The 10974-nt window shown below is 52.0% G+C and overlaps 1 protein-coding gene across 1 annotated transcript in view; it reads left to right on the forward strand.

Moving 5' to 3' along the window:
* Window positions 1–227: 227 nt before the first annotated feature.
* Window positions 228–10974, forward strand: part of LOC140402933 (ras-related protein Rab-13-like) — a 32176-nt gene continuing 21429 nt past the window's right edge. The window contains exons 1-3 of the mRNA XM_072490576.1: window positions 228–298; window positions 2585–2645; window positions 3354–3431. Coding sequence (XP_072346677.1) covers window positions 2643–2645; window positions 3354–3431 — 81 coding nt within the window. The 5' untranslated portion in view covers window positions 228–298; window positions 2585–2642. The remainder of the gene's footprint in view (window positions 299–2584; window positions 2646–3353; window positions 3432–10974) is intronic.

Below are 10974 nucleotides of genomic sequence, written 5' to 3' on the forward strand. Positions count from 1 at the left end.
TTGGCCGTGCTAAGTTGTCCCTTAGTGTCCAAAGATGTACAGGTTAGGTGGATTGGCCGTGCTAAATTGCCCCTTAGTGTCCAAAGATGTGCTGATTAGGTGGGGTGACGGGGTGGGGGAGTGGGCATAGGGTCGGTGCGAACTCGATAGGCCGAGTGGCCTCCATCTGCACTTTAGGAATTCGATGGTTCCCGTCCTTGAGGCCAGAATTAAAAACGCTGCTTCCTTCCGCCCCAGGCATCGACTTCAAAATCAAGACCGTAGATGTTGGAGGGAAGAAGATCAAGCTGCAGGTTTGGTGAGTATCGGGTCCGTGTCGTGGCACTGAAATTCCGAGGGGTGCACATTGTGCCGAAGTGAAGCCCTCGGTCCCTGAATGAGCGAGAACGATCACGGCGGCACGGTGGGTTAGCACCGCTGCCTCACAGAGTCAGGGACCCGGGTTCGATTCCCGCCTCGGGGTGACTGTCTGCGTGCGGAGTCTGCACGCTCTCCCCGTGTGTGCGTGGGTTTCCTCCGGGTGCTCCGGTTTCCTCCCACAGTCCAAAGATGTGCGGGTTAGGTGGATTGGCCACGCTAAATTGTCCCTTAGTGTCCAAAGATGCGCAGGTTAGGTGGATTGGCCGTGCTAAATTGCCCCTTAGTGTCCAAAGATGTGCAGGTTAGGTGGATTGGCCGTGTTAAATTGTCCCTTAGTGTCCAAAGATGTGCGGGTTAGGTGGATTGGCCGTGCTAAATTGTCCCTTAGTGTCCAAAGATGTGCAGGTTAGGTGGATTGGCCGTGCTAAATTGTCCCTTAGTGTCCAAAGATGTGCAGGTTGGGTGGATTGGCCGTGCTAAATTGTCCCTTAGTGTCCAAAGATGTGCAGGTTAGGTGGATTGGCCGTGCTAAATTGTCCCTTAGTGTCCAAAGATGTGCGGGTTAGGTGGATTGGCCGTGTTAAATTGTCCCTTAGTGTCCAAAGATGTGCAGGTTAGGTGGATTGGCCGTGCTAAATTGTCCCTTAGTGTCCAAAGTTGTGCGGGTTAGGTGGATTGGCCGTGCTAAATTGTCCATTAGTGTCCAAAGATGTGCAGGTTAGGTGGATTGGCCATGCTAAATTGTCCCTTCGTGTCCAAAGATGTGCAGGTTAGGTGGATTGGCCGTGCTAAATTGTCCCTTAGTGTCCAAAGATGTGCAGGTTAGGTGGATTGGCCGTGCTAAATTGTCCCTTAGTGTCCAAAGATGTGCAGGTTAGGTGGATTGGCCGTGCTAAATTGTCCCTTAGTGTCCAAAGATGTGCGGGTTAGGTGGGGTTACGGGGATAGGGCGGGCGAGTGGGCCTGGGCAGGGTGCTCCTTCGGAGGGTCGATGCAATCCCGATGGGCCGAATGGCCTCCTCCTGCACTGTAGGGATTCTATAATCACTCATTGGTGCGTCAGTGGCCTTAAAGGAGGGGGGAGAGAGAGGCGGAGGGGTTTAGGGAGGGAATTCCAGAGCCCCCCCCCCCCCCAAGGCAGCGGAAGGCACGGCCGCCAATGGTGGAGCGATGGGAATGGGGGGGATGGTTGAGAGGCCGGAATTGGAGGAGCAGAGATCCCGGGGGGTGTAGGGGCTGGAGGAGGTTACAGAAATAGGGAGGGGGTGTAGGGGCTGGAGGAGGTTACAGAGATAGGGAGGGGGTGTAGGGGTTGGAGGAGGTTACAGAGATAGGGAGGGGGTGTAGGGGGCTGGGGGAGGTTACAGAGATAGGGAGGGGGTGTAGGGGCTGGAGGAGGTTACAGAAATAGGGAGGGGGTGTAGGGGCTGGAGGAGGTTACAGAGATAGGGAGGGGGTGTAGGGGTTGGAGGAGGTTACAGAGATAGAGAGGGGGTGTAGGGGCTGGAGGAGGTGACAGAGATAGGGAGGGGGTGTAGGGGTTGGAGGAGGTTACAGAGATAGGGAGGGGGTGTAGGGGGCTGGGGGAGGTTACAGAGATAGGGAGGGGGTGTAGGGGCTGGAGGAGGTTACAGAGATAGGGAGGGGGTGTAGGGGCTGGAGAAGGTTACAGAGATAGGGAGGGGGTGAAGGAGTTGGAGGAGGTTACAGAGATAGGGAGGGGGTGTAGGGACTGGAGGAGGTTACAGGGATAGGGAGGGAGTGTAGGGGCTGGAGGAGGTTACAGAGATAGGGAGGAGGGTGTAGGAGCTGGAGGAGGTTACAGAGATAGGGAGGGGGGTGTCGGGGCTGGAGGAGGTTACAGAGATAGGGAGGGGGGTGTAGGGGCTGGAGGAGGTTACAGAGATAGGGAGGGGGTGTAGGGGCTGGAGGAGGTTACAGAGATAGGGAGGGGGTGTAGGGGCTGGAGGAGGTTACAGAGATAGAGAGTGGGTGTAGGGTCTGGAGGAGGTTACAGAGATAGGGAGGGGGTGAAGGGGCTGGAGGAGGTTACGGAGATAGGGAGGGGGTGAAGGGGCTGGAGGAGGTTACGGAGTGAACAAAGGTGTGGATTGACGTGCCTGGGACGTGTGGTCCCCCCTCTGTCTGGCCTGTTAATATTCCTGGGTGAGCTCCTTGAGACCGGAGTTCTCCAGTCCAGGTAATGATTCCTCTTCACTTGCAGGGACACAGCTGGACAGGAACGGTTTAAAACTATCACAACTGCGTATTACCGAGGAGCCATGGTAGGAAGCGTTTGTCCTTCTTTCATTTTCTCGAGTTTTTATATTTTTCATTATTTACTTTCTCCCTGTTCACCTGTCCCTTTCTCTCCTCTCCTCTTCTTCTCTCCTCTCCCTGCGGCGTTTCCCATCCACCCTGCCGAGACCCCCCCCCCCTCCCACTCCCCTCCCTCTCTCCGGCTCACTCACCTACGTCCCTTCTCGTGACCCTGGGCTCTCCCCTCCCTCCAGCCCGCGACCGCCCCCCCCCCCCGACGACCTCCACCCAGTGGCCCCTCTCTCAACCCCGCGGCCTCCCCTCCTTCCCACCCTTTTATCGTTGTATCTTTCTCGTTCTCTCTCTCTACGTTTCTGCTGTTCGACTTCACTCCCTCTGCCCCCCCCCCCCCCGCCGCCTCCTCTTTCTCTCTCTCTCCTTCGTCTCCATCTCTCGTTCAATGTGCTGTGTTTGCAAATGTGGCGGTCGTTAAGCTTCACAATTATTCATTGTGCGTGAAGCCCAGAGAGATTCCTGAACAGTGTCGCAGTTTAAATGCCCGTTTCTCTCTCTCCCTCTCCCTTGCCCTCCCTCGCCCTCCCTCTCTCTCTCCCTCGCCCTCCCTCGCCCTCCCTCCCCCTCCCTCCCTCTCCATCCCTCCTTCCCTCGCCCTCCCCCTCTCCATCCCTCTCCATCCCTCTCCCTCCCTCCCCCCCTCCCACTGTGTTTTACAGGGGATAATCCTGGTTTATGATATCACAGATGAGAAGTCCTTTGAGAACATACAGAATTGGATGAAAAGTATTAAAGAGGTGAGATCGAATTCCAGATACAATTCCGATTGGAAACTGCTTCCGGATCCCGCACCCATACCCCTCCTCCCGATCCTGCACCCATACCCCTCCTCCGGATCCTGCACCCGTACCCCTCCTCCGGATCCTGCACCCGTACCCCTCCTCCGGATCCTGCACCCATACCCCTCCTCCGGATCCTGCACCCATACCCCTCCTCCGGATCCTGCACCCATACCCCTCCTCCGGATCCTGCACCCATACCCCTCCTCCGGATCCTGCACCCATACCCCTCCTCCGGATCCTGCACCCGTAACCTATGGCTCTCTGGCCTACCTGTGGGCCAGCCTCACTCCCAGGCCCGAGCACGTAACCCAGGCCGACAATCCAGGGCGGTGCAGAGGGAGCGGCGCACCGTTAGAGGTGCTGCCTTTACCCTCCCTGCTATTTTCTTTCTTATGTTTGTGGGGGGTGTAGCCACCCAGGGTGGCCACTTCCCGCCTTAAAATGGAGATCCGCAAAGAATGCAGGGAAATTCAGTCAAGCCAGGAAAAACTAGCAGGTGCAAAGTTTCCTGTGTGTTAGAACTTGCAGGAACCCAGACAGCACTGAAACCGACAGCCATCTGCATAGTAATGAGCGATCCCCGTGTCGCCAGTTAAAATGGCCAACTCCCGATTTAAAATGGCGAACGGCAAAGGCTGATGGGAAAGTCAGCCAACAAGACAGAAACGAGCAGCTGCAGGTTGAGTGTGTATTTACCTCTGGAAAGGCCAGACAAGATCGATACCTGCAGCCATCAGCATAACAAAACACCAGCCATCTGCATACTAATGAGCAATCCCCGGGAACAATAAGCAACATTTAGACACACAAAGCCAACCCAGACTCTTCGGCGCCAGCAGGAGCCAACACAAAAGGAGGTGAACGACCACCTCAAGACCGCCCATCGATCAGGGAACCGCTCCAGCATTGGAGAAAATCGAACCAAGCGATTGGGACAAAGTCCAATCACTTGGGACCAGGTACAGGGTCCGCCCCGAAAGGCAGGAAGCCCCTGGGGACTATAAGAATCAAGCCCAAGTTCAAATCGTTCTTCTTGACCGGCTCACTCAGCAACGCGAACCGACCCTTGACAGTGACCGGTTCAGCTGCCGCCGATATCCAGTAAGTCTTAGGTCAACGATCGCTACGAGATAGGCGCTCCCAGCTACCAATCCGTACCAACTTCGAATCCCGCAGGCTCAGAACCCAAACGAAAGGCCATTTGTTTCCCTGACCTGGTGGGCCAGTCCGAAGCTAAGTATAGGCCTGTTAGCTGTAGAAGTAGCTTAGACGTAGAATTTATGCATGAGTAGCGATTACTGTGTATAATAAATGTGCCTTGATTTGAATCTTACTAAGCGGTGTATTGGATTATTGATCATTACTCGGACTTGAACCACGTGGCGGTATCATAAAGATACCTGGCGACTCGAGCAAAGGTGATAAAACTTGGAAATTAAACGAAGGCAAAGTTAGCAACACCCGGGAACAATTGAAACATTTAAGGTGAATAAGGACAAGCCAGACTCCTCGGCGCCAGCAGGAGCCAAGACAAAGGAAGGACAACGGACACTCAGGGACCGCCCAGCGATCAGGGAACAACTCCAGTACTGGAGAAATCGATCCAAGTGATCGGAACGCAGTCCAATCACTTGGAACCAGGTACGGGGTCCGCCCCGAACGGCGCAAAGCCCCTGGGGACTATAAAGTTAAGCCCCCAAGTTCAATTCGTCCTTCTTGGCAGGGTCACTCAGCAGCGCGAAACAACCCTTGACAGCGACCCGCCCAAGCTGCCGCATCAACCAAGTAAGTCTCCAGTCAGCGCTCGCTACGAGATAGGCGCTCCTAGCTACCAATCCATACCAGCTTTGAATCCCGCAGACTCAGAATCGAACGAAGGGCCATTTGTTCCCCTGACCTGGTGGGCCAGTTTCGAAGCTAAGTATAGGCCTTTTAGTGTTAGAGATAGTCTAGTAAGTAGAGTTTTACGCATGAGTAGTGATTAACTGTGTATAATGTGTTTCGATTTGAATCTTACTAATTGGTGTGTCGAGTTATTGATCAGCACTTGAACTTGAATCTCGTGGCGGTATCATAAAGATACCTGGCGACTCTCGAGCAAAGGTGTCCCACCAGAGTCGCCAGTAAATGTTGCTAACTTTGGTTGGCTCTTAATTCGTTGCTCGTTGTGTCTTTACTTAATTTGCTCTGTTTCTATAACCTTTGCTCTAGAGTCGCCAGGTATCTTTATGATACCGCCATGATGTTCAAGTGCTGATCAATAACTCAACACACCAATTAGTAAGATTCAAATCAAAACACATTTATTATACACAGTCAATCACTGCTCATGCATAAAACTCTACTTACTGGACTATCTCTAACACTAAAAGGCCTATACTTAGCTTTGGAACTGGCCCACCAGGTCAAGGGAACAAATGGCCTTTTGTTCGATTCTGAGTCTGCAGGATTCAAAGCTGGTATGGACTGATAGCTAGGAGCACCTATCTCGTAGTGAGCGTTGACTGGAGACTTGCTTCGTTGTTGTGGCAGCTAGGCAGGTCACTCTCAAGGGTTGGTTCGCTGCTGAGTGACCCTGATCGTTGGGTGGTCCCTAAGTGTCCGTTGTCCTTCCTTTGTCTTGGCTCCTGCTGGCGCCGAGGAGTCTGGCTTGGCCTTATTCACCTTCAATGTTTCGATTGTTCCCGGGGATCGCTCATTACTGCAGATGGCTGTTGGTTTCAGTGCTGTCTGTGTTCCTGCAAGTTCTAACACACAGGAAACTTTGCACCTGCTAGTTTTTCCTGGCTTGACTGAATTTCCCAGCATTCTTTGCGGATCTCCATTTTAAGTCGGGAAGTGGCCACCCCAGGTGGCTACAGGTGACTGGAAAACGTTGAGCGTCAGGAGCCAAGTAGAAACCAGCAGGAGGAGGCCCATTCTGCCCCTCGAGTCTGCTCCGCCATTCAAAATGATCGTGGTTGACCCTCCACCTCAGTGCCAGACCCTCACTTACCCCCATGCCCCGCGATGCCATTGAAATTTAAAATAGGGAGGCACGGTGGTGCAGTGGTTAGCAATGCTGCCTCACACTAAGGGGCACTTCAGCACGGCCAATCCACCTAACCTGCACATCTTTGGACACTAAGGGACAATTTAGCACGGCCAATCCACCTAACCTGCACATCTTTGGACACTAAGGGACAATTTAGCACGCCCAATCCACCTAACCTGCACATCTTTGGACACTAAGGGACAATTTAACACGGCCAATCCACCTAACCTGCACATCTTTGGACACTAAGGGACAATTTAGCACGGCCAATCCACCTAACCTGCACATCTTTGGACACTAAGGGACAATTTAGCACAGCCAATCCACCTAACCTGCACATCTTTGGACACTAAGGGACAATTTAGCACGGCCAATCCACCTAACCTGCACATCTTTGGACACTGAGGGACAATTTAGCACGGCCAATCCACCTAACCTGCACATCTTTGGACACTAAGGGGCAATTTAGCACGGCCAATCCACCTAACCTGCACATCTTTGGACACTAAGGGGCAATTTAGCACGGCCAATCCACCTAACCTGCACATCTTTGGACACTGAGGGACAATTTAGCACGGCCAATCCACCTAACCTGCACATCTTTGGACACTAAGGGGCAATTTAGCACGGCCAATCCACCTAACCTGCACATCTTTGGACACTGAGGGACAATTTAGCACGGCCAATCCACCTAACCTGCACATCTTTGGACACTAAGGGGCAATTTAGCACGGCCAATCCACCTAACCTGCACATCTTTGGACACTGAGGGACAATTTAGCACGGCCAATCCACCTAACCTGCACATCTTTGGACACTAAGGGGCAATTTAGCACGGCCAATCCACCTAACCTGCACATCTTTGGACACTGAGGGACAATTTAGCACGGCCAATCCACCTAACCTGCACATCTTTGGACACTAAGGGGCAATTTAGCACGGCCAATCCACCTAACCTGCACATCTTTGGACACTGAGGGACAATTTAGCACGGCCAATCCACCTAACCTGCACATCTTTGGACACTAAGGGGCAACTTAGCACGGCCAATCCACCTAACCTGCACATCTTTGGACACTAAGGGACAATTTAGCACGGCCAATCCACCTAACCTGCACATCTTTGGACACTAAGGGACAATTTAGCACGGCCAATCCACCTAACCTGCACATCTTTGGACACTAAGGGACAATTTAGCACGGCCAATCCACCTAACCTGCACATCTTTGGACACTAAGGGGCAATTTGGCTTTGAAAGCAGACCAAGGCAGGCCAGCAGCACGGTTCAATTCCCGTACCAGCCTGCCCGAACAGGTGCTGGAATGTGGCGACTAGGGGCTTTTCACAGTAACTTCATTTGAAGCCTACTTGTGACAATAAGCGATTTTCATTTCATTTCACTTAGCACGGCCAATCCACCTAATCTGCACATCTTTGGACACTGAGGGACAATTTAGCACGGCCAATCCACCTAACCAGCACATCTTTGGACACTAAGGGGCAATTTAGCACGGCCAATCCACCTAACCTGCACATCTTTGGACACTAAGGGACAATTTAGCGCGGCCAATCCACCTAACCAGCACATCTTTGGACACTAAGGGGCAATTTAGCACGGCCAATCCACCTAACCTGCACATCTTTGGACACTAAGGGACAATTTAGCACGGCCAATCCACCTAACCTGCACATCTTTGGACACTAAGGGACAATTTAGTGCGGCCAATCCACCTAACCTGGACATCTTTGGACACTAAGGGACAATTTAGCACGGCCAATCCACCTAACCCGCACATCTTTGGACACTAAGGGACAATTTAGCACGGCCAATCCACCTAACCTGCACATCTTTGGGCACTAAGGGACAATTTAGCACAGCCAATCCACCTAACCTGCACATCTTTGGACACTAAGGGACAATTTAGCACGGCCAATCCACCTAACCTGCACATCTTTGGGCACTAAGGGACAATTTAGCACAGCCAATCCACCTAACCTGGACATCTTTGGACACTAAGGGACAATTTAGCACGGCCAATCCACCTAACCCGCACATCTTTGGACACTAAGGGACAATTTAGCACGGCCAATCCACCTAACCTGCACATCTTTGGGCACTAAGGGACAATTTAGCACAGCCAATCCACCTAACCTGCACATCTTTGGACACTAAGGGACAATTTAGCACGGCCAATCCACCTAACCTGCACATCTTTGGACACTAAGGGACAATTTAGCACGGCCAATCCACCTAACCTGCACATCTTTGGGCACTAAGGGACAATTTAGCACAGCCAATCCACCTAACCTGGACATCTTTGGACACTAAGGGACAATTTAGCACGGCCAATCCACCTAACCCGCACATCTTTGGACACTAAGGGACAATTTAGCACGGCCAATCCACCTAACCTGCACATCTTTGGGCACTAAGGGACAATTTAGCACAGCCAATCCACCTAACCTGCACATCTTTGGACACTAAGGGACAATTTAGCACGGCCAATCCACCTAACCTGCACATCTTTGGACACTAAGGGACAATTTAGCACGGCCAATCCACCTAACCTGCACATCTTTGGGCACTAAGGGACAATTTAGCACAGCCAATCCACCTAACCTGCACATCTTTGGACATTAAGGGACAATTTAGCATGGCCAATTCACCTAACCTCCCCATCTTTAGACACATCAGTGTCCCTGTTTCGAGACTCCCCACCCTGATACCCAGTGTAGCCCAGCCCTGTCAGAACTCCTCTCATGCTTCTGAACTCCAGTGAATACAGATCCAGCCGGAACCAATCTCTCCTCATAGGACGATCCCACCAACCTGACCGTCGGCCTAGCGATCCTCCGCTGTACCCCCACTCTGGCAAGTATATCCTCCCTTGGGGGGGGGGGGGGGGGGGGGACCAATGCTGCCTGCTATACTCCAGGTGTGGTCTCACAGAGGCCCTGTATCACTACAGCAAGACACGATTGCTTCACAGCTCCAGGGTCCCAGGTTCGATTCCCGGCTTGGGTCACTGTCTGTGCGGAGTCTGCACATCCTCCCCGTGTGTGCGTGGGTTTCCTCCGGGTGCTCCGGTTTTCTCCCACAGTCCAAAGATGTGCGGGTTAGGTGGATTGGCCGTGATTAATGGCCCTTAGTGTCCAAAATTTTCCTTTGTGTTGGGTGGGGTTGCTGGGTTATGGGGATAGGGTGGAGGTGTGGACCTTGGGTAGGGTGCTCTTTCCAAGAGCCGGTGCAGAATGGCCTCCTTTTGCACTGTAAATTGCACAGTGAATGGTAGAACCCTCAAGAGTATTGAAAGTCAAAGAGATCTAGGAGTACAGGTCCACAGGTCATTGAAAGGGGCAACACAGGTGGAGAAGGTAGTCAAGAAGGCATACGGCATGCTTGCCTTCATTGGCCGGGGCATTGAGTATAAGAATTGGCAAGTCATGTTGCAGCTGTATAGAACCTTAGTTAGGCCACACTTGGAGTATAGTGTTCAATTCTGGTCGCCACACTACCAGAAGGATGTGGAGGCTTTAGAGAGGGTGCAGAAGAGATTTACCAGAATGTTGCCTGGTATGGAGGGCATTAGCTATGAGGAGCGGTTGAATAAACTCGGTTTGTTCTCACTGGAACGAAGGAGGTTGAGGGGAGACCTGATAGAGGTATACAAAATTATGAGGGGCATAGACAGAGTGGATAGTCAGAGGCTTTTCCCCAGGGTAGAGGGGTCAATTACTAGGGGGCACAGGTTTAAGGTGAGAGGGGCAAGGTTTCGAGTACGAGGCAAGTTTTTTACGCAGAGGGTAGTGGGTGCCTGGAACTCGCTACCGGAGGAGGTAGTGGAAGCAGGGACGATAGGGACATTTAAGGGGCATCTTGACAAATATATGAATAGGATGGGAATAGAAGGATACGGACCCAGGAAGTGTAGAAGATTGTAGTTTAGTCGGGCAGCATGGTCGGCACGGGCTTGGAGGGCCGAAGGGCCTGTTCCTGTGCTGTACATTTCTTTGTTCTTTGTTTGTAAATTCTATTCTATGATCTATCCCGACCTGTGAACTCCAATCCTCCTGCCAACATACCTTTCGCCTTCTGGCCAACAGCAAGAAGTTCAGACCAACTTTGACATGTTTCTTCTGCTAATTTCCCCTAGAACTATTTTGTAATTTAAAAAAATTTGTAATTTCGTTTCGACCTTGCCAGCAAATGAAAAACTATATTCCCCCTTTTAACCAGAAGTTAATTCTAGGGTTGAGTGGCACAGTGGTTCACACTGCTGCCTCACAGCGCCAGGGGTCTGGGTTCGATTCTGACCTTGGGTGACTCTGTGGAGTTTCAAAAAACAAAAATTTAAAGTACCCAATTAATTTGTTTTACCAATGAAGGGGCAGTTTAACGTGGTCAATCCACCCACCCTGCACACCTTTTGGGTTGTGGGGGGTGAGACCCACGCAGACACGGGG

Source organism: Scyliorhinus torazame, chromosome 26 (genome assembly GCF_047496885.1).
Source record: "Scyliorhinus torazame isolate Kashiwa2021f chromosome 26, sScyTor2.1, whole genome shotgun sequence".
Classification (NCBI taxonomy): Eukaryota; Metazoa; Chordata; class Chondrichthyes; order Carcharhiniformes; family Scyliorhinidae; genus Scyliorhinus; species Scyliorhinus torazame.